Genomic DNA, 22,845 nt, shown 5'->3' with positions numbered 1-22,845 from the left:
AAGTTAAATAAGGAAAGGGAAACAAGTAATAGGTCCCATCCCGGTCTACGCAGAAAAAAGCTGTAGCGGGAAGCCAAGAAAGCAGTAAAATTAAAACGCCAAACAACAAGGCATATTAACACCCTCCCCGCAACTACGTTTTCTAATAAGTCTACAACCTATTTAAGTCCGTACAAACACGAAGAGCAAAGCTGAAAAGTTCAAATAGCATAGTAGGAAACTCCAGTGCAAAAATTCCGTGCGTGTGAAAAAGGTGATTTTGTTTCGTACGAGCATTTCCTTGTCTCGGGACACTCTCGCACCTTGCACCACCCGCGGTTCGATTTATGAGTGCGAATTTGGCTGCAATCGACGAACTGGTTGAAGAGTTTCTGAAAATGGAACTCATCTCGGTGCCGCCGTATCCGGGCCAGCTGGGCTACCTGGGATCGACAAAAGTCAACGGTAAGTGTTTGTGTGTGGTTTTTTCTGTTCATGTGTTGCCCCATTAAACCATTTAATTTCCACTTTAATGAACTGTCAAAATCGATGTTGCAATTTTTGACAGTGATTCGCACACTCTCGCATAGACACTAAATTGGTCAAAAAAAAATGAAAACGAGCTTCATTTAATCGTGCTCTTTTTATGCTGGGAGAAGGACGTACACACACGTGCTAAAGCGTGAATTTTATTGTTCACCCGCCCACACACGCACACTTCGTCGCGTGAGCAGGAAAAACGGAAGCGAAAAAATCGCGAAAAAAAAACGCGATTTTTTAACCATCTTCCAAACAGCAGGCTACTCAGGTTCAGTTACGGAGGAGAGGAACCGTGCTGTTCATCGCTGCTGTTGCTAAGTGCACAAGTTTTGCCTTGCAGCGTGCGAGAGAGTGAAACAGCTGCACTCGCTCGCGTACGTACGAGCGCGATAGAACGTGAACCGGCAAAACCAGCTGGTTTGCTTCTGTGACACGAGCAGAAGCAGCAAACCCTGCACGAGTGAGTGAGAAAGAGAGCGAGAGCGTGTGAGTGAGCGAGATAGGGGAAATGAACTCTCCCACCCACCCAGTGAAGCACGTATACGCAATAAGCATACCCGTCTCAAGGAAATCCGTTGCGGTGTGAGCGAGAGCGAAACCGCCTTTTTTTGTCTCACTTCAACTTCACTCTCACTATGCTCTCACGAAAGCAAGCCACGCACAAACAGCTGATCCGTACTGCGTGTGTGTGTGCCCCGTTACTTTGCGCTCGTTTCTCTCTCGCTCTCGCCACCGTATCGGGTCTCTCACTCTCACACGTGCCACCCTCAGGGTTTCTCCACCCCGTTTTGCTGCGTCACTTCTTCACCTCATCCAAACCCCACTCGGTGCTTGTGTCACTCGCTTTCGAACCGTCGAACGGGCAACACACGCGGCGCGCTCTTCTCTTTCAAACACACATACCTCCCATCCGCCCCACCAACCTTTTTTTCGGACTTGCGTGTGTGTGTGCCTGCGTGTGTGTTCCGCGTGTGGATAAAGTGTGTGCGTTGCTGCTCTGGTTAAGGAAAAATGCTTCTTTTTTGTTAATTAAAAAAAGCCTCCTCCCAGTGGGGGTAATCGATGCGAGTGATATAGTTTTCCTCTGTTTTCCGGGTGCCCATTTTTCCCTTTTCTTTGAACGTGGTTGTGTGTGTGTGCTAAAAGCAATGCAGTGAAGCAGCTTCCTACAACTAAACCGGCCGCCAAGAGTGGAGTGTGCTTTTCGTTCCGTTTTTTTCAATTTTTTCCTGGTGAAAAGTGATCGTTTTCCGCGGTGTGATTTTTGCTTCATTTGGCGTCTGGTGTGCCGTGGCGGCCTGTGTTGGTGTGAAAATCGAGAAAAAAGCTTTACACTCCCCCGGCATACGAATGTACATCAGTAGGTATCTCGAACTAGTGAAAACAGACATTCAAGAATAGTTTTCCGGTAGTTTTTTTTCCGGGAATTAAATCGATTTTCCATCCTTGTTTGTGAATAGTGAGAATTCTTGTTCTTCTACCAACGCTTTTCAGCGCTTGCTAAGATCGATTTTCCTAAACTCCCCCCTCAAAGAGGCGCTGTATGCGAGAGAGAGAGCGAGTGAGCGAGCGAGAAATGTCAGAGAAGGCAGTGTGAGGGAAATAAAACGTGAGCCCGAGCGAGAGAGCCTCCCGAACAGCTGTTTGTGTTCCACATAAAGTTTTTTTTTCTTTTACTTCTGCTTTTCTTGTGTGCCTCTCCCCCCTTCCCCCCTTCCCTCTCTTTCCCTTTGGTTTCGGTGTGTCGATCGATAGAAAATGGTTTCGTTTTCACTTTGCTCTCCAGCAAAGTCTCCCACCACACCCCGAACCAATCTTTGCACCGGAGAAAAGCGATTGCGAGAAAGAGAAAGAGGAACTGCTCTGCTCTTTCTCTCTCGTTGTCTCACTTAAGCAATTTTTTTTTGTAAGCTGAAGCAATTTTCTTTTGGAGTTGGTTTTTTTTTCTACGTTGGTCGTTTTTCTTCTCCATCTCTTTACCCCTTTTTCACACTTACAAACACACACGCGCTCGACTATACAAAGAAGACCCCGGGAGAGGAAAAATCCCGGAAATCTCGTTCTTGCGCTGGACGAGATGGTGCGTGGAAAACCTCCAGCTGAGCCCCGGTTGTGCCTAATAGTGTCTCTGTGTGTGTATGCTTGTTGGGCAAAAAAAAAAATCGATTCTCAATGTTGGACATAGAGAGAACACAGCTCTCTTCATCGCTCTCTCTGTTGCACACGCAAAAAAGCTGGGAAAAATCGATTCTGACGTGGCCCATAATAATACATTACTTTGTACAGTGGGGGAAGGGGGGGGGGGGGGGGGGGGGGAGGGGTATTTTAATTGTTCCTCTCAGTTACCTTTTTCAATGTTGCCTACCCTTACTGATGTTCTTTTGATCTTTCTCTCTCCCGGAACAGATTTCCGTACACCGTTGATGCCAATCCCGGCCAATAGTAACAAAAATTCTAATCAAAACCAACGCCATCAGAGCCAGCCGCAGCAGCAACAGCAGCAGTTGCAGCAGCAGCAGCAGCAGCAGCAACAGGCCGCCAGTCAGCAGCAGCAGCAGCCTCAAAGTCAGCAGCTGCAGCGCAGTCATCACAATAGCAGTAGCCATCATCATCATCACCACCGTAGTAACGCTTCCCACCAGGTGCAGCATCAGCAACAACAGCAGCAGCAGCAGCAACAGCAACTGCTGCAGCGTCAGCACCAGCAGCAGCAGCAGCACTACTACAGCGAGAACCAGTATCCGCTGGAGCCGGCGACGATAGCGCTGACTGCCTCGCCGCACGAGGATGCCCTGCAGAAGCTGACCCAGCGGCTCGAGAGCGAGCTGCGCATTGCCAAGCGGCAGCATCTGGCCTGCACCGAGGTGCTGCTGCCGGCCGATCTGCTGCCAAGGATATCGTCCGAGATGTTCGAACAGTCGGAGAAGGAACCGTGCGGCATTCGCGGCTGCACGATCTACATCGAGTTTGAGGATGAGCCAGATAACACACGGTACGGGGATCCTTTTTCGAGCTGCTGGGGAGGGAGAGTTGAAGGGGGGGGGGGAGCACGAGAGTTCCAAATTTCTAATGTTTAATTTTCCAATTTTTCTTCTTTTTTTGTTTTGCTACAACAGGCGGATTGCGACTGTGAAGACCGATCCGAACACCGTGTCCACGTTCGAGCTGTACCTTACGCTCAAACAGGACCGACGAGGATGGACCTCAATTTTGCCACAATTTTTGAAGTAAGTTTTCCCACCCACCGCTGCCGCTTTTATCTACTCTTGTTATCAACTCTTGAGTTGCTATTTTCGTTAGTTTTTGTATGATTTCGAATCCGTGTTGTGCCGTGCTTGTTTTATACATGTTCCCCACGATGACTTACACCTTTTTCTCTTTCTTCTCTCTCTCTTACTTCTCTTCTCTTTTGCTGAGTTTAGAAATTTGGCCCGTGGCAGTACAATCATGATCAGCCCGGAGTTCCGGCTGACCAAGAACAAGCTCTACCATGCGTACTCCGACTAAACATCTCCCCATCAATCCTCCAACTTTCCCTCCCCATCCCCCGCCCCCTCTCTTTCCCGTTGTCTTCACAACCCTTCGATTAGGGGGTTGATGCGAGGCAGTGGGGGGAGGGGGTTGGAGGAAAAAAACAACAAATCTAACGCTCATCAGGCGAGTGTGTGTTTCTCACCTCCCACCGTACACCCGCAACAACCGTCTCTCTCTCTCTCTCTCGGAACGGCCGTCCCGTGTGCCAATCGCGCAAACACCGGGGAGCATCATCGGGGTGACACACAGCTAGGAGACCACCACAAAACGCCACCACCCACGTCACCCAGCCCAACGGAACGGAAAGTGTGAATGTGTGATACAAAACAAAACAAAAAAAAAATGCATTCTGTGCGTGTGTGTGTGCTCGTGTTGCCGTGGAAAAAAAATAATTGTGCAGCAAGAAGAAGTTCTTCTTTTGTTGAAAATGCGTGTGGTGGGTGTGCCCGCGCGGCGTGGTTGCAATCTGTGATTTTAACCGATTTTGGGACGTAGATTGCTCGAAAGAGGCGAAATAGTTGAAGCTACAGGTGAGCCCCGGTAGGGAGAGGGGTGATACCACCAACCATTATCTCCTTCCTCCCGGAAACCTCACCCCCCCCCCCCCCCCCCTCGAACTGTGATTATGTGATTATGCGCTCGAATCGATTTTCTTTCTGTGTGCCCGAAGTCAAAAAAGGAAATTGGCCATCGAAGAGAAAAATATGCAAATATGTGTGGACAGAGTTGTTTTATAATTCATTCGAATGCAGAAGGAAGCAGAAGAAGAAGATTTCCCGTATTTGTTCTGGGCTGTGTGCGTGCGTGTGTGTGTGCGCGCGAGTGTGTCCCTGTGGTGTCCATCACTTTCTTCATCATTGGTGTGTGAGGTTTGGTGTGTGTGTATGTGTGGGTGTGTAATCCTTGGAGACGAATCAACTACACACACCCCACATTCACCGGATTGGAAGCGGATACAGCGAGCCACATCACCACCTCACACAGCATCAGAGAGAACATCCAGCCAGTCGAGGATCATCTTCAACTACGCCTTTTGGTCCTCTCATCATACGGGCCGGCCGGGTACAATCATCCTACAAGGAAGTGCTTGTGCCCTGTGCATGCGTGTGTGTGTGTGTGTGTGTGTCAACCAATCGCCCACCACCACCACCACCATCCCGTCCCGAAATGTGTGCTGGATCACGTCGTCAGAGCAGCGTCGAGCAGAGTCGAGTTTGTTCCAGGGCTTGTCCGCGTGAGTGAGTGTGCGTTTTATAGGAAGCAAAGGTAGGACGCGGATTTTCATCCCACTATTTTTTTTCCCTTCTCTACTCTCTCACTGTGTGTCCCTTTCGGGATCTTAATGCAAGTAAAAGAGGAAACAAAAAGAAGCGAAAAAATCATGATAAAAGAGCAGGAAAAAATGTTTGAAGCGCGTAAGCTACGAAACAAAACAAAAAAAAAAAACAAACAAATTACACTATAGTATGTTGTAGGGTAAAAGGGCCCTCCCATCCCCTTGCCGGAACCAAGTCGGGAGGGGGGATGGGAAGCGGGCGGAACGAACAAGCGAAGAGAGGAGAGATGAAGGCGATCAGTAAGATGCAACTGTGTATGCATCGTTTACATGGATAAGAAGGTTTTTTTGTTGTTGCAAAAAGAAGAAGAAGAAGAAGAAGAATGGAAGAAGAAAAAAACGGAAGGAAAACAAAACACAAAACAGCCACTTTTTAAGTATTTTATAAATATTTAAAAATGAATTATGAATGGCGCGCAGGCAAGGAAGATGGCATTGTGTGTCCTCCGTTTCGAAATGGAGCGAGTAAGAAACAAAACTACACACATACAACAAAAAGGAAGCAGAAGAATATGGGGATAAAGTAGAGCAAAACCCCTCAAACCCCCCCCCCCCCCCTCCAAGTGATGATTAATGTGTAAAATTTAACAAAGGAGAAATCTGAAATGCTATAAGTATGAACAAAGGAACAAACAAAAAGAAGGGAAAAAGAAGCAAAAACAAATCAGTAAAGTGCGAGAAAGAATTTAGCATGGCAGAAGAGAGGTTAAGAGAAAGAGGATAAGCTGAAAACCATACAGAAAACACAACTACACACACACACACACACACACACCTTTATGCAATAGAAACGAAAAACAAACAATTAAGATAAAATAGTAGGAACAGTGAAAAAAAAAAGATTTTACATGAACATGTAAAACCAGCAATGGCAAACTTGGGATGTTCACACAAAAGGTACGCCTCAAAGACACACAAGCACACACGTACACAATTTTTTTTTTCGGAAGAGGAAGATGCAATATAACGACCATCACTATTACCGTGAAGCAAAATTTTGGGTTAGAAATCCTCTTCTTTTTTCTTGTACAATCAAGAAGATTTTCATTCTTCTCTTAACTTTGTTGTTTAATTTGTTGCTCTTGGAAGCTCCAAGAATAATATTAGTGGGGGGTTTTTTTTTATTCTAATTCTCTCTCACTTGCTCACATTTTGTGAGGTTAAAAAGTACAAATCTTAGGCATTTTACTGCGCTTATTTTTATTGTAAATTTTTTAATGCGTTTTTCTTTTTTTCTTTTCATTAATTTATATCAAAAAGTCAAACCATAAACTCTGTTCCATGGTTTAAATTGTACTTGTTCTATGTTTGTGTGTGTGTGTGTGTTGTTTTGAAGCGTGCAACACCGTCTTCGACGAATCGTCACTAAATTTTGATGAGGAAAATTTGCTACGTTCTGTAAAATTTCTATTTAATTAATGGTTTTGTGGATTTTTGTTCCCGCTATCATTCATTCCTTCCAACTTTTGGTCCACGTGCGTGTGTGTGTGTGCGTGTTTGTGAGGATGTACTAGTGTGCTGTTTCTCGTCTGTATTTGCCGGTTTTTCCAAGCAGAAGCTTTTTTGTTCTCTTTTGGTTCCAATTCCCTTGTTTTAAACCTGCTCTTCTGCTTGCAAAACGATTAATTGTGATGATTTCCTAGTGATTTTCTAATTTTCCTCCTTTTTACATATTGCGCGTGGTTCCCTTGGAACCAAACACACATACACACAGACAAAACATCCTTCTTATTGTAAACCTCTGGGAAGAAGGGGAGAGCCCAGGGGGCTCCCGTGATCGTCCACCGTGTACAACTCGGAGGATGCGTAGTGCGGTTTTGTGCTGTTTGTTTCACTCGTAAAAAGGGAAGAAGTGATCCGCGATTTTTGTTTGTTTGTATTTTTCCTCCCGTTCTCAGCACTGCGAGAACCATTACAGAAAGGGGTTTGTTGAGTTCTTTTTTTGTTCTTAAAGAAAACAAAGTTATATTGTAGGCATTGTAACATTTCGAATTAGTGGAATAGTTCCACACAATCTCACAGATACAACCTACAAGAAGAAACCTTAGAAAAGGGGAGCGACAGAGGATTCACCTGTGCAGGAGGAAGAATGGGTGATGGTGTGCCGGATGTTGTGGCACAATTTTAGGATTTTCAAATTTTTTTTTACGACCAGTAAGGGAAAAATGAATTAATAATGATTAAGGCGAAAGGAGCGATAGAAAGAGTGAAGGGGAAGAGCCGGAAGGAGCAACGAAAGCATTTGTGTATGTTTGTGTTTGTTTCCTCCTCCGAAGCGTTTCCTCCACTATTCCTCCGAAGCACACACCACTTGCGTGAGGTTTCTCGTCGTCAGCACCACTCCGCACCTCTGCACCATCTCGACGCGCTCCACGCGGAACCGCGACCAAACAAACAGGACATGTGGACCCTGCGTAATGTAGAAGTTAATCTACCCCGGGTGGCGTTCACAGGATTTTAGAGCTTCTACCAAAGAAGGCACCAATGTCCTTCATCGCCGTACCCAGAGGCGGTACGCTTCGCAGGAACAGGAAATCTCTGAGATCCATGTATTCGTCACCGTGTGAGCAGCTCACTGCTACAAGACGCCGCCACAATAGTACCACACAGTAGCAGAGGTACTGGGTTTCGGAGATTGACTTTCCAAACTTGACGTCCTTCTTCGCTGATGCTTGATATGACGAGCGCACCAGCTGGCCGAGTCGCTTACAAAGCGTACCGGACGATGCCCCTTCTATCAAGATTTGTTGTGGTACTGTGACATGTTCCGCTTTGGCGATGTTGTGCCTCGTTACTTTGGTTTTTTGACATTCCAGACATTCTGACTCCAGATCAGAAGGTTTCGTGTTCAGATCACGTCGGGGTCACCATTTTTGGGGGTAATCTTTCGCACTGGATTTCGGACGGTCGTATTATGGTGATGCTCTTACTCTTGATGGTTTGGTGGTTGAGATCCTACTAACTATACTCTATTTCCTACTTCGTGCTCCTTCGTCATTTGGCATCTAACCTTGCGCTAGCAAAGTGGTGTGTGTCGTATGTTTATAAATAGGGATCGAGACGCCCGCTACAAAATCCTTGGACCTTAGCACAGTTCCTACTGCCTTTCCCCTGGTGAAACAGAACAGCAAACAAAACGATTTTGATTGATCATTTGGTATTATGAAAACAAACATAAATTGTGAATAAAAACACGAGGAGAAAAATCAAAATATCGGAAATTGAGAGAAAAGAAAACACGTGTTGAAAATTGGAAAAGGAATTTAAAAATTGGAAGCGTGAAATAAGGAAAAACAGAACAAACAAAAAAAGAAAACAAACTAAATTTAAAAATTCCCACAAAAAAACGCAGCGTGCGAATCGTGGAACAAAATTTATATTATAGTAATACAGAAGAAAGTGCAGCGAAAAACGTGCTACGAAACTAACACATGATAAGCAAACACACCATGCACACAGCCACACAAACACACACACAGTTTTACAGTGTAAGAGGAACAGAGGAGCAGAACGAGGAGAAGTCGACGCAGAGGAGGGGGTCATGTTGAGTTGCATATAGGGTGTAAGCCGTGGAAGTCAGGAAAGCCGATAATAAAGCATTTGTGAGTAAAGGGATGGAAAGGAGAACACAAGCAGTTAGGATGAGATACACGTACACACACACACACACTAAACACTAAACACACAACCCACAACCCACCCCCAAAAAAACACAAAACCGGGTGTCGTGCCGATTCCTTTCTAGCGAGGTAGCTCTTTTCCTTCCTGTTTCGTTTGTTTTTGAAACAAGAAAACAAATCATTGATCTTAAGCTTAAGCATTAACAACAACAAAAAAAAGGGACAAATATTTTTTGAAAATGTTTTTCCTCTTTTCTCTGTTTGTCTAGGAAGCAACAACAAATTTAAAAACACACATACACACACACACACATATACACATTCACAAAATCAATAATCTGGTGTGATTTGTCTCTGTTTGTTTTAGGGAGTATAAATTATTCAACTTTCGTACGTGCTGTGCTACGTTAAAAGTGGCAAAATGAAATAAACAAAACATAAAAAAACACCACATTCATACAGAAAAAAAGCTAAAAAGTATAAACAGTAGAGACAAACACATGAGCATACAAAAAGAAACACACGAGCAAGATAAGATAAGAGGAGAATGTGCGTGTAAATGTATTTGTGAAAGCAAAACACACAAAAAAAGGAAAAAAAGCATAAGAGATGATAATATGATTAAGCGAACGCGGTCTTATATTATAATACGCGAAGGAAAAGAATTGCAGGAGAAAAAAGGGAAAGCATAAACGAGAACAAAAACAAAAGGAAGCTGGAAAATGGAAATGAACAAAAAAAAAAAAACAGGAAAAGTTTAATAATGGCGCATATTGCACGCTGCAGAAGAAAATGGTTAAAAAGCGAACGAAAAGAAGAAAGAAAAAAGCAAGGAGAAGGATTATGTGTGTTGCGCGTTGTGGTAGTAGTACCGCAGGATAACAATGTGAAAAGGAAAAGGATAAAACCGTTTCATTTGTGATATTTGAATTTACGAATTAAGGATAAAAATATCTTTCTCCTGTTTTTTTTTTTTATAAATCATAACTACTACCTTACCCTACCGCTACTCTATTATTATTATTATAATTTGTTTTAACTTATGTGTAGTAGTGTAACCTTTCCCACTTTTTTTTCTTCTGCAAGTTCTTTTCTGTTTTTTTTTTTATTATTTGTGATCTCACTGTCTTTTGTTTTTAAGACATCCAATATAGTCGTAGAAGTTGTTTTTTTGAAGAAAAAATAAAATCCCACATGAACAAAAAAAAAAAAAAAATGTGCAAAATAACAAAATTACTTTTTCTGTCTTTTTATTTAGTTTTACTTTACCTGGTTTTTCACCACTGTATGTGATGCACCGAAATGGGTTTTGTGTGTTCGGTCTTTTTGGTTTGCTTCGGTTTATGTTTCTTCCCTTTTTTTGCCTTTCGTTTGTTTTCTTTTCTTGGTTTGTTTGCTACATTCGTTCGATTCAGTTTTGTCTTTTTTTTTCGTTTCGTTTGGTTGTTTGGTTTCGACTTTCGTAACGTTTTTCCGGTTGGTGTGCGCGGTTCTCAGTTGGAGTTTTGTACGTTTTTCTCTTTCTTTTTTTTCCGAATGTTCTGCATCATTGCTGTCTACCAAAATTCTACGCAAAGTACGCGTGGTGTGATTGGAGTGAATAAAAATATCAAAACCAATTTAAACTACCGTGGAGAAGTATATCAATTACCCAGAGAGAGAGCCCTCCAACCTGATGCAAGTACTCATTCAGATGTGTGTGTGTGTGTGTGTGTGTGTGTGTGAAAAAATAAACATATTAATGAAACATCACAAACAGCCTGAATGCAAAATCTTTTCCTGGTTTTATGTAACCCATGTCAACACTCATCCGCAATAGGTGTGAACGATGTTTCGATTAACAAAAACACAGCGCAAATAAATAGTAAAATAACACAAACACTCACACAATCACACCACGATGGAAATAAAGAAATTTAACGCAAGTTTATGAAGCACTACTCGAAAAAAAAAACACTCACACACACACACACCAGCAAATATGCTCCCAGCAACTTATCACATGAGAAAGATGTTTAGGAAGAAAGGAAGCAGAAAACAGACGGAGAAAAGAAAGCAGAATAAAAACTCGATTTGTTATTGCTCTTATAATATGGAAAAGAGAGAAAAAAAACTGTATGAAAGAAAAAAAGATGCGACGAATCAAGGTTTGAACAAACAAGACCGAAACAAAATCCAACCGTAAATCGCATTAAAGGATAACAGAAGAAAAATTACCCAAAAACTAATACAAAAATATGCAAAACAAAACTTAACAAAGAGAAAAAAATACAAAAACAAACGTATTTGTATGTGTCTGTAGTAGTTATTAACAAATTAATCAATAAAAAAACAAAACGTGACAAAACATAATAAAGTAAAAAAAAAAACAAAACCCACAACAGAAACACTACAATACATCAAATTTTACAAAACCAAAAAAGAAACACTTTTCTTCTAACCCGCTTATATTTCCCGGGGTTATTACTGACCCCTACAAAATGATGGTTTTGCACTGACAAATGAATGAGCAGAGAGTGAGAGGAAGAAAGAGAGAGAGAGAGAGAAAAAAAAGGAGAATAAAAGAAGGATAATGTAATCCTACGATCGATGTTTATAAGTGTGCGTGCGTTTGTGTGTGTGTGTGGTTTTTGAGGGAAAAAGAAACGCAACAAACATGTACTTGTGGTGCGTATTCTCGTCCGTTCCTATCCAATATTCTCCTAAGCCTTAGTAAGCTTGTATGGCACAAAAGGAAAGAAAGGCACACACACAGTCCGAAATAAGTTGGGAGACGAAGAGACAGGAGGAGAGGATGAAAGCTTGGAGTAAAGGGAAGCATGAAACAATTTAACGAAATCCCACCAAAACTATTGTACGTCTTCTCCCGAACTTGAACGTCTTTTTATTTTTGGGGAAAATGCACGTGTGCTTGTGTGGACAGTTTTGTGGTTAGTTCTCTCTCTCTCTTCTTACTCAGTTCTTCTTTATCTTGGACGCTGTGGTCTATTTTTCGGGTATAGCTTGGAGCAGAAAAAATCGTAAAAAAAACCATCGAAAAATGAAGAACTGAGAAAACTGGAGAAGAACTAGGCTTTCTTAACTAGTTACTACAAAATGAAGGGTCAACTATTATTCGTTGTATGCTCATTAAAAGTCTGAAGCATGATTTAGAGGCAACGGTAGTACGAGACTTGCAATGGCTTCGTAAAAAAAACCTTTCGGTATTGGAATAATAGGTGAAATGAAGGAGAAAATCAAAATTGAAACCGATCTAGAAGGTGTGAGGTGGGAAAGAAGATAAAAGTGTTGATGAAGGAAGACAAAACGAAGAAGATACGGTTAGAAAGGAAGGGGAAACACAAAAAGGGAGAAAACAGAAGGAGAAGAAAAGAAACAAACGACAAAAAAGCAACAAAAAAAAAAACAAGTACTGTGTGTGTGTTTTTCTATATTTATATAATATACATAAAAATATATATATATACACATATGTCGATGGTAGTAGGATGGCATGAAATATTAAAAGTGAAGAAGGAGCTAAAAAAACGAGAAAAGAAATGCAAAAAAAAATGGAAAAGCAACAAGCCGTGTCAGATACAAATGAGAGGGAGAGAAAAAGAGAGGAAACAAAACAAATAAAGAAACAAAAAAAAAAACTAGGATTTTCAAATTTGATAAACTGATAATAATAAAATGAAAACGCCCAACAAATTTTTACACAATGACATTACAAAGAAGAGAACGACAGAGGAAGAGGGAGAAAAGAGAGCAAAAAAAGAAGTGAAGATTCATCAATCCAAACTGCAAAACTTACAAAACAAAACGATCAACTCATGGAGGATGAAAAACCAATCCCGTTCAAGGCATCCTCCTTATCCTCCCCGCCTGCCCGCCCCCAAATTCCATTTTGCCTTTGCAAATGACAATTCGGTTTTTGGCCTTGCTGTGTAAACGGGTTGTTTTGCGTAATGCTGACGATAGATGTTAACTTTTCATTTGTTTCCAAATCAAACGTTTAGGACCGACTTTAACATAAGCCCGTGGTAGGAACAAAGTTGTTTCGAACACCTTTTTCCCATTCTTTACTGCCCTGCTGCTGTTGTTTGTTTTAGAATAACAAATTGTTCTTCTTTGTCGGGTGGTTCACATTTCAACCGTAGCAACGAAATGTGTCCCATTTTCCATGCGCTGTACACGTTTCTTAACACGGGCACTTATGTTTTTGTGTCTACGATTTTGCTGCTTTTGGATCCATTGTAACGCTTTTTACAATTTCTGTTCTGCTGTGGGAAGAAAACGACAAAATAAGAAAGATACATTTACATACACCTAATGCTAAAACAAACTGATAATACAATTCATATCCCGAGAGTAAAACCAGCATAAAACGTAGTGGAAAAAAAGGAAACCAAATTGAATAACGTATAAATAAATGGGAAAACGAAAAGCAAAAACAAAACAAAACAAAAAAAAAGAACATTACATAACACAAACGGCTTCAGTCGGCAAACGTATGAAGATAGAGAGCAAGAAACAGTTCAAGTTTATGGATAATATTGGGCTATAGATAGCTGGAGCAGTAGGAGCGGCGGAGTGAAGAGACGATAACAAAAGCATACAAAAACGAAGAAAAGTGATGAAACATAACAAAACAAAAAAAAAAAAACAAATTAAATTAACACATCTCAATAATCTGTATGTAATTGTAGTAGATTTTTCCCTCATTCAAGCAAAAAGAAAAAAAACCTAAACACAACCGCAAAACCAGAACAGTAGACCAAAAGAGAGTAAAACGAAAGGAGACGAAAAAACAGGAATACAAAAACCAGTAAGCTACTCATCATAGTGGTCAAAACTCACAGTAATCTCATGCTAATTATGTGCAAAAAACCTAACATACATACACAAAACGCGCTTTAAAAGGGAAGTGCTCGAACGAAACCAAAACAAATTTAACCATAGTCGAAGCTGTTTGTTTTCTCGTCCATAATATTGCAAACAAACAAACAAACAAACAAAACGAAACCATCATGTACGTTTTGTTAAAACATAATAATATTCGTTGGCTCTCCTCTTAATCTGCAGCTCAACCGTGTGTTGTCAGCTTCTTTGCCGGTCACATTAAACAAATAAAAAAGCACAGCAGAAAAATAGACACAAGCAACAAGAAAATAAGATAAATTCGATGCAAAACATACAAATTACATAGAAAAGAAATATAAGTAAATAATTTAAAACCAATTTACAAAACAACAGCAACAGGAAGCGTAAAACAAGCGTAAATGTGTGTACATGTATAAGCATAGCATGAAACGAGTGCAACCAAAACACTTGGAACGGCATTATTTTTGTGTTCTTTACTTGAACTTTAATTCTTCAGGACGGGAAGAGGACAAAAATGACGCCAACAAATCAATAGAACGAACTTACAGGACAAGGATTGTAATGTTAGTTTCTTCACACCATCCAACACTGCTCTTATGAGTCGGTGTGTGCGTGTGCGAGCATGTAATGGCATTCGGTCATATCTCAATGGAGCGCAAAGCAAGCAAACGAAGCAGGTGCTTGTGATACAGATACTGTGTAAAGTGTTGTTTTAAATCTTGCAAACGGGAACAATAATCCTTTTCGTGGTGTAAGTTGACGTGAAACGTCACAATGTATTTGTTTTGTGTGTTTTTTTTTTTTTAGTTTTTCGGTGTAATGAACGCAAGGGGTGAATGGGACGAGCTTTTACTACCCATTCCCGAAGTCGATGGAGGCGCCCGGTACTTTACCGGAAGGGCTGACGTTCAGGGACCCCATCCGGCTGTGTGCGTGTTTGAGGGAGTGGTAATATGGGGGACAAATAGTTTTTGTTTTCCTCTCGCTGTAGGAAAGGAAAAAAAATGTACCGAAAGTGAAACTCAAAAACCAATCGATGTACAAACATGTATTGAATTAATCGTTTACTCTATGCTGTACTGTAATCTCGCTCCCCGTCTCAAGTATAGATAGTGTTTAGCGTGTAAGTAATGATTGCTGTGCTGTATTAGTCCGTAGTTCAACCCAACTAACGATGAGTTTATCTTTTTCCTATTTATTTTCTTCTTTTTGATTTATTTATCTTGTTCTCTGTCTTTCAAATAATTTTGGTTTTTTTCGTTTTTTTTTGTTTTTCGTTTCGAAGCAGTTTTTTATCTGTGTAAAATTTCTATTTGGATTACTTTGTTCTAGAAGTTGAATTAACACATTATTATTTATCATTCCTAGTTTCGTTCTCTTTTAATTCATCGTTAGAAAATGGATGAAAACTCTTAACGTGATATTTGTGATCGTACCCTCCACCGTCTCCCTGTCAAACATACGCACACGGTTTCGCTTTCAAATCTAGACGAACGAACCCGAACGTCAGCCACCAAATGGTACTACAAGTATCCAAAATGTCTACCCTAAGTACAAAACACAAACACACAAATGAAAATTTTCGCTATACTTTTTTTGTAAAGCACCAGGCGTCTCCATCCAAAAGCTGAGCAAGGGTTCTTTTTTGGGTTAGAGGTATTTTTATAATCAGTATTTCATAAGTTTTTCACGCGTCCACCGTGCAATGCGCACCCGTTTTCCGTAGTTAGTTGAGCCTCAATACAATAAAGAAAACAATTCGTTCAGCCGAAGTACTGATAATGGCGGCTAGTTTCTCCGGCTCTAGTATTTTTCCAATTCCGACTTCCCAAACGGCCCAAACTTCGGGGAACTATTGGGATGACAATTCGACAACTCGGGGTGGTGTGATACAGAAAATTTTTCGTTCCCTGTGAACACATTATTTCGCATATTGTGATGCTTTCAGTTAGTCCTGTGCTGTTCGTACGCATATTCAGCATTCCGTAGTAGCAGTAAAATCACTATTCATTCGCTTGTAAAATGTTTTTTACAAGTAAAACTAAAACCAAACCAATTTAAAACATCCGTCAGCAAACGATCGTTAGGTGACATTTTGAAAAGCACAAGCAAAAGAGAACAAATGAACGACAAAAACAAATTACGTTTAAAGCGAAAGTAGGAATCAAATAAACTAAAACTAAAACGAACAAAAATACAAAAAAAAAACAGTCTGTGTAACTCTGTGTGTAGTGGATAAGTTTAAATGGTTAAAACCGAAGATGGAAGACGACGAGAAAAAACAAAAAACGGGGAGAGACAAAATGGGGGAAAAAAACACAACAAATTATAAGTGATAGTATCTAAAAGTGATAATAAGTAAGGCACAGCAGGGCCCGAACGAGCAAAAACCAAATAAGAACATAGAGAAACAAACAAACTCGAATGATTTAATGGAACAAATTATGAAAAACGAAAAACACAAAACCAATTTGAAACAATGTTGTAACAATTGGATGAAATAGAGCAAAAAAGGAACAAAATGAGAAAAAAAACCGGAGGAGCGGTGTGCGTGGTAGGCATTTAACAAATTAAGATCGTAAAATAACAAATACAAATACAGCAACAGCAGCAAAACAACAACATTGATACTATGTGGTGGACAATTTAGCAAAACAAACAAATAAATCTTACAATTTGAAAAATGAAACAAACAAAATACAATAACAACTTGCAGTTTTGAGTGGTTTTGTTGTTATTTGCAGAAACAAACAGTAAACAGCACAAGCAAACCATAACATACAATTTAACACGCCTTCATCTTTCTCTCCACCCCCAAAGTGGTCGTGGTGTGAAACAGATCAGTGTCAAGAAATGGTGGAAATGGAAAGAAAAACCAAAAGCTCGTTCTTGCTTCTAGACGCTGTTTTTCTTTGTTTCTTCTTCGCTTCCACTAAGGGGGTGGTTCGTAACCTTTTAAATAAAAAAATAACATCTTGGTAAAAGGATATCCGAAAGCGAACAAAGCATTGATCTTCGTGTTATGGCGCTCGTTGTCGTTCACTAAAAACAGTGAGACAGAATGTAATAAAGAAAAACCTAACTATCATTAACAAAGAAAAACACACACACGAACACAAGCACTACCACCACCACCACCACCACCACCACAAAGACACGTTGTTTTGTTGTTCTACGAGCTCTACTTTTGTCGTTTTTATGTCCTTCATGAAGCTATCACCGAACGGAGTGGAAAATAATTACAAAAACAAACGAACAAAAAAACTGGTTTCCCAAAAAAAAAAACAAAAAACCTTAAAAGGAACAAACAAAATCAAAGGTTTCTCTCACTCGCTCTCTCTCTCTCTCTCTCTCTCCCCGTAATATTGTTCCGCTGGCACCGTGGGAGAAGGCTAGAGTCCCCTGGAAAAGTTCAAATACCCTCAAAACACACACACGTGCGGAGGTAACATTCATTTGCTTTCGTAGTGGTGCGTTAGTCCTGCTATTGGAAAATCATGTGATCATGTGTGAAGTCGACGTGTGAGGCGAGAAGGAAAAGCACATTGTGATAGTAAATCCTTCTTCCACGGTGCCAGCGAACAATGTACAGCAGTAAAATGCAAAAGGAAATGCGCATTTTTGTTGTTTTATTTCTTTTTTTTTTCATGTTGATTTTTTCCACTTGTTTAAGTGAAAAGCGCATAAACTCTATCGTCACAACCAACAAACAAAACCAAACCAAATAAACAAACAAATACACATGCAAATCTGCAAAACTCACAAATAGCGGTAAAAGAAAAGGAGAAAGAAAGAAAATCAATAAACATGATACAAATTAGTATTGTAAGTAATTTATAAGTGTAAGGTTGCAAACTACAAATGTGCAAGTACTAATAATATTCAAAAAAAAACAAAAACAAAAAAAAAACAAATCTAAAGTTTGAACACATTTTGATGTGCAAACGAAAAAGAACAAACTAGCGCTAGAGAAAGGAAACAAATTTTAAATGAGTGAAAAAGGGAGAAGACGATAAAAGAACAACAAATCAAATCGTTTAGTTTTCCTTCCCGTGTAAACTTCAAGTAAGCAGTTCTCTCCTACTTTAAAACTTTGTGAATTTTTGATCAAAAAAAAAAAAAAAAAGAAACTGACAGTAAACTGTCCACTCCCCAAAAGTCCTGTCCTAAAAGCAAACAGGAACAAAGCTTCTTCGAATCTGTGTACTGCGCTGCGCCTCTTCGTTAAGGGTGCGTTTCGTTTGATAGTTTCTAATTAAGAAAAAAAACACTCCATTTAATGATAACTACGATGAACTAAAAAACAAAACAATGGTGATTGCGAAACGCGCAAATTGTGTTACTATTGAGTTCTAAACTTTACTCACTGTGGTAGAAGATAGAAAGTGGGAGGGGACTGGAAAGGAAAAGAATGGATCGAATGAAGTGAAAAACTAAAGTGGAGAAAACATAAAAACAAATTGGTACAGCGAAACTCAGCATTTGCAAAATGAAACAAGCGAAATAAATTTGAAAACAAGTTAAACCTGTTTAAATGTGAGCAAAAGGAAAGAGGGGAAAAGAAAACAAACAAACAAAACATATAAATTTGTCAAAAGCAAAACGAAAGATAAGACTTTTATGCGATAGGGTTTGTGTGCAACAACAACTACAACAACAAATAATAAAAGAAAAACGCTTGAAACAAAGCAATGTGTGAAACAAACAAACAAACAAACAAAAAAAGGAAAAAGCAAACGATACAAATACACATTAACACTTGGGTGAAATAGCTGTCGTAGCGTCGAAAGCAGCGAATAAAACTTGTAAAACCCAACCGAAACGAGAAGCAAGTGTCTATAAATTCTATGAATTTATGCAAGCAAAAGTGCGCCATTTAACGTATGTACTAGCGCGTAAGGTTTGGTTTTCAGATTTTGTGAGGTTGGTGTCTTTTGTCAGATGCGGAAGAAAAATCGAAGCAGAAAATAAAACCAAAAAAAAAAAAAAGAAAGTGCGAGTGGAACAAAACAAAACACGAAACATTATAGAGTATTCAATTGAAATAAAGTACTATGTGGAAATGAAAAATATTGCAACACTTTTGTTCTCATTATGCTTTTTTTTACGATGTGAAAGAAAATCTCTCGGCATGCATGCGAACGGCTGTATTTATTTGTCTTTTAAATCCTGCTTGAAACTGCGCGCCTTTCGAAAGAAATTGGTACTCTAAGTAAAGAGCCACGCAGGAGTAAACGTAATGAACCTACGAGCTAAAGTGGTGCATTTATATACACGTTGAGGGCACCGTGCTTAGCGCGCTCTTTTGAGCGCGTTTCGCTTGTCGCTCAACGTTGATATACTTCTCGCTCACCACCGCTCTCCTAGATGAGCGGCTCGCTCCACACAGTCAAAAGAGCTGCCTGACCCAACACTATCGCGAATCAAAGCAGAAGAGAACCGATCATATACATAGAATCAAAGTCTCTATCAACTAACAAACCAACCAATCGATATCTTGTCAATTGTGCTACCTACTCCTTCTTCACATGGCCGGTCACAACCCCGAACAGCCAAAAAAGGTTACTAAGAAGGCTATCGATCGTGTGTTGATCTCGATCCAGCACGGTAAGGTGGCTGACTTGCGCCTACATGATCTCACGTAGAGGCCGTACATCAATCACAGTTTTCTGCGGCCCTCCGTGTGTTTGTATCTGCTCTGATCGCTTGTACGTATACCGTTAAGTGTGGCTCGCCGGCTTTAGATGGTGAGCGGCCATGATGCTGGTGATGTGTAGCGAGAGGCGTATTATTTGCACCGTACCCATGTGCATCTCGTCGTGTAGCTGTACGGCACTTCTCTCAGGCACGGTTTCACTTATTGACATTAGGTTGTGGTTGCTATTCGTCCGTTTTTCTTTTCTTCTTCCATTGCGCACTGCAGTTTCTATGAGAAAAGGTCAGCCCTTTTTTTTCTTGCTTCGTTGGCTAGTGCTTTGCCGTTGAGCTGTGGATTGGAGTGCACTTTCAGTAGCGATTTAATTGCAGTTTATAATCTTTTACTCAATTAGACACTGTTTTTCTTTAGAATTTTTTAGTAAGATCGATACACTTGTGTTGAATTGTAATCATTACATAGTAGGACAAGAGGGTTACCCCTCCGAATAAATGTCAAATTGACAGGGAGTTGCCTGAGTTAGTCAAAAACGTCAACGAAGGGAAGTTGCGCGTGCGCGCCTAAGAAGCTAGAAGCAAAGTTGTTTGAAGAGAATAAACTTTTCCAATTGATCGTTTCTATTTCTATCTTACATTATTGTTTCGATAAATTTTAATATTTTGTATTCGTTCACCTTACTTTTATTCGTTAGCCAGTAGTTTAGCTAAAATATATTTTACTCAATGCTTGTTTCACATGTCACGGATATAAGCAATTTCTAACTTTTATTTTTACAGAAAATCGGCCAGGCCGTCTCTTATGTTTTTTTTTCAAAATTAATTATTTTAATATTTACGTTCTTGTTCTTGGCTCAACGGCCATTAGGTCATGCCGGCCATCAAAAATGACTCACTAGACTGCCGATATCACGTAGTTGGTTAGTCAGTCCTCACCACGGGGGGACGATCCGGATGGGATTTGAACTCCGGTCCTGCCGTTTGAAGACCAGCGCCGGTGTCGCCTATACCACCCGGCCGCCTATATTTTTATTAGTATTTTTAAATTCATAAAGAACATGCTGGTCATTTTACTATATTTTATTTATAATACATTGAGATCTAAAAATATGATCATATCATCAGGCATTAAAATGGCAAAAAGTTTTCATTTACCAGTTCACACCGTTAAAATACCAAGCATTAAAATATCTAAAACTATGCGGATTCGTTAATGTTCAACATTCTTCAATCTTGGCAATAAACCATTTTAACTACACTGTTTCAATCGATTTCACAACTTACAATAATTTTGGCTTGGCATTCGACTGTTTCCTTCGTTATTTTTATACTTCAAAACCATGTTTATGGATAAGTATTTTCAATATTTTTTTATTCTCAGATTAAGGTTTGCTGGGTTATTTTTGTATCTGTTGCATAATTTTAAAGGTTCTAAGCCATTTCCGAATAAAATTTGCAATAATTTAAACACTTCTGTGCTACTTGTATATTGATATTTGTTGTATTAATCAAACTCACGCTCGATTGCCTCATGGCCCTAGACGAGTTTCACCGCGTCTAGCCAAACCAAACCCACCCGAGAGAAAGCAAGTGGAAGCGCAAGGGTTGAAGGCACCATTGTGAGTGTGTGCCTCACCTGAGCTAGCCGTACAGACGCTATTAACTCGAGGCAACGCTAGCCGCCGAACACCTCTATTCCAGGCCATTCGCATCGGTCTGCGCGATGGGCTACGCCAGCACCGCCGTCGTGATGATCATTAGCGGTTGACTCTCCTCCACTGCCATTATTATGCCACTTTACAGCCCGATCAGATCACGCTCGCTCACGGGTCCCCACGGGGTTTGACTTCGCGTCGAAGAAAGGCTGCGGCAACAACACGGCCTCAACGTGCAAGACGAGAGAGAGAAAAAAAAGGCAATGCAACAACCGCTTGCGCTGCTCGGGGACCGATCGTGTGCCCTTTACAACGGACGCGCAGGTTTCAACGAATCGGGGGCGCCATTACCATTCCCCGTCACATACCGCCACGTTCCGTCCGCGTTTTCGGAAAACTGGTCAACAGCACTCGTCGTTGACCGGGCGTCGTAAGACTCCCGCATTTGCAGGGGCCCTAGTAAGAAACGCTGCGATCGAGATGAAGATCACGGTACCTTGCCCTACGGCAGCTACGCTGCACTATAACGGCTACGGTTTTGGAGAAAAGTTCATACCCATCAGGCATAGACGTGGAACCGTTTCGTGAGGAGTGCTGGGGCCAAAATAATGAAAAAAAAGGCAAACTATAAAACCGGTTCCGAGGAAACGGGAACCATTTTCCAGACGCTTGCCCGAGCCCGAGTGTGTGTGTGTCAAAGTTAAGATCGTGCGGTTGCTGGTTGCTGGGCCAACTGCTGGAGAATTGTGGAGTGTGGTCTTCGACGGGTAGTAGCTTATGGTTACGGTGGCGTTGGTAACTGACGGCGACATAATTTTCCTCCCCCTAGCTTCTCCACCCTCCTCTTTCCCCTTACACTCACCGGATTGGTAAAAAAAGGGCTCGGCGTTTTAGTTGGGAGGAAAATCACGAACTTGGGAAACGGTGCAGGGAATAGCAGGATGATGTGGGGTGGAGGAAACACTTTCATGTCCGTACAAGGGGCTTTGGCGTTTGGCCGTAACGATGGTACTTGCTCGGATGATTGAAATATGTATTTGTTTTTCGTTTTCATGTTCTATTCAGTTGTGCCCTTATTTTTGCTGTTACGTTACGAGCTTTGCTTTATGCACCAGGAAGTTTATCATTTTTCCTTCTTTTGTATATGTGAGCTAATCAGAGGGATTAAGGTTCCAAATGTTTGTACCTCTCTTTTTCTATTTTGTTCATCTGTTTTACTGTATTTAGTCTGTCAATATGTTTTAATGGTTTTATTAGACTTTTTTTTGTTTCTTGAAATTTTTTTTTACTATTTGTTATGTTTTTTTATTTAGTTTTCACTTTATTGATTATCTTACTTAGTTTATCTTTCTAGTAATGTGTGTAATGAACAAGACTTTTAGCATTTATTTGGTTATGAGGGATTTGAAATTTCTACATGTAAACGGTTTTTATCAAGATTGCTAATTTGGTAAAAATTTATATATATTTTCTTAAGTTTTTCTTCATATTTATATTCTTAAATTGTATTTTGATCTTTACTTATTATAATTATTGATTTTTGTTCTTTTCTCTATATACACCATTGCTTGTTTTGCTCTATTTTATGTCGGAAGATAAACAATTTTTTTATTAAAGTGTATTAGTAAATTTTCTTTTCTAATTCAGTTTCCATTCCTTATCA

General features: G+C 40.4%; 2 protein-coding genes across 3 annotated transcripts in view; both read left to right on the top strand.

Annotated features, from left to right (window-relative positions):
* The window catches only part of LOC126567888 (venom dipeptidyl peptidase 4), a 532,783-nt gene that overhangs the window by 84,642 nt on the left and 425,296 nt on the right, over positions 1-22,845 (top strand). The window lies entirely within an intron of this gene.
* On the top strand, positions 318-4,039 carry LOC126568391 (protein scylla-like). Of its 2 annotated transcripts, none has more exons than XM_050224860.1 (4): positions 318-444; positions 2,926-3,511; positions 3,636-3,746; positions 3,942-4,039. In XM_050224860.1, exons 1-4 carry the CDS (start codon positions 327-329, stop codon positions 4,024-4,026), a joined length of 900 nt encoding a protein of 299 aa, XP_050080817.1. In that variant the 5' UTR covers positions 318-326; the 3' UTR covers positions 4,027-4,039. The 2 variants fall into 2 exon arrangements, with proteins under 2 accessions (XP_050080817.1, XP_050080818.1); XM_050224861.1 differs by lacking the exon at positions 318-444 and adding an exon at positions 1,826-1,879 and having other exon boundaries at positions 3,942-4,033.

This window comes from Anopheles maculipalpis, chromosome 2RL, assembly GCF_943734695.1.
Source record: "Anopheles maculipalpis chromosome 2RL, idAnoMacuDA_375_x, whole genome shotgun sequence".
In the NCBI taxonomy this organism is placed as follows: domain Eukaryota; kingdom Metazoa; phylum Arthropoda; class Insecta; order Diptera; family Culicidae; genus Anopheles; species Anopheles maculipalpis.
This window is presented reverse-complemented; position numbering and strand designations above follow the sequence as displayed.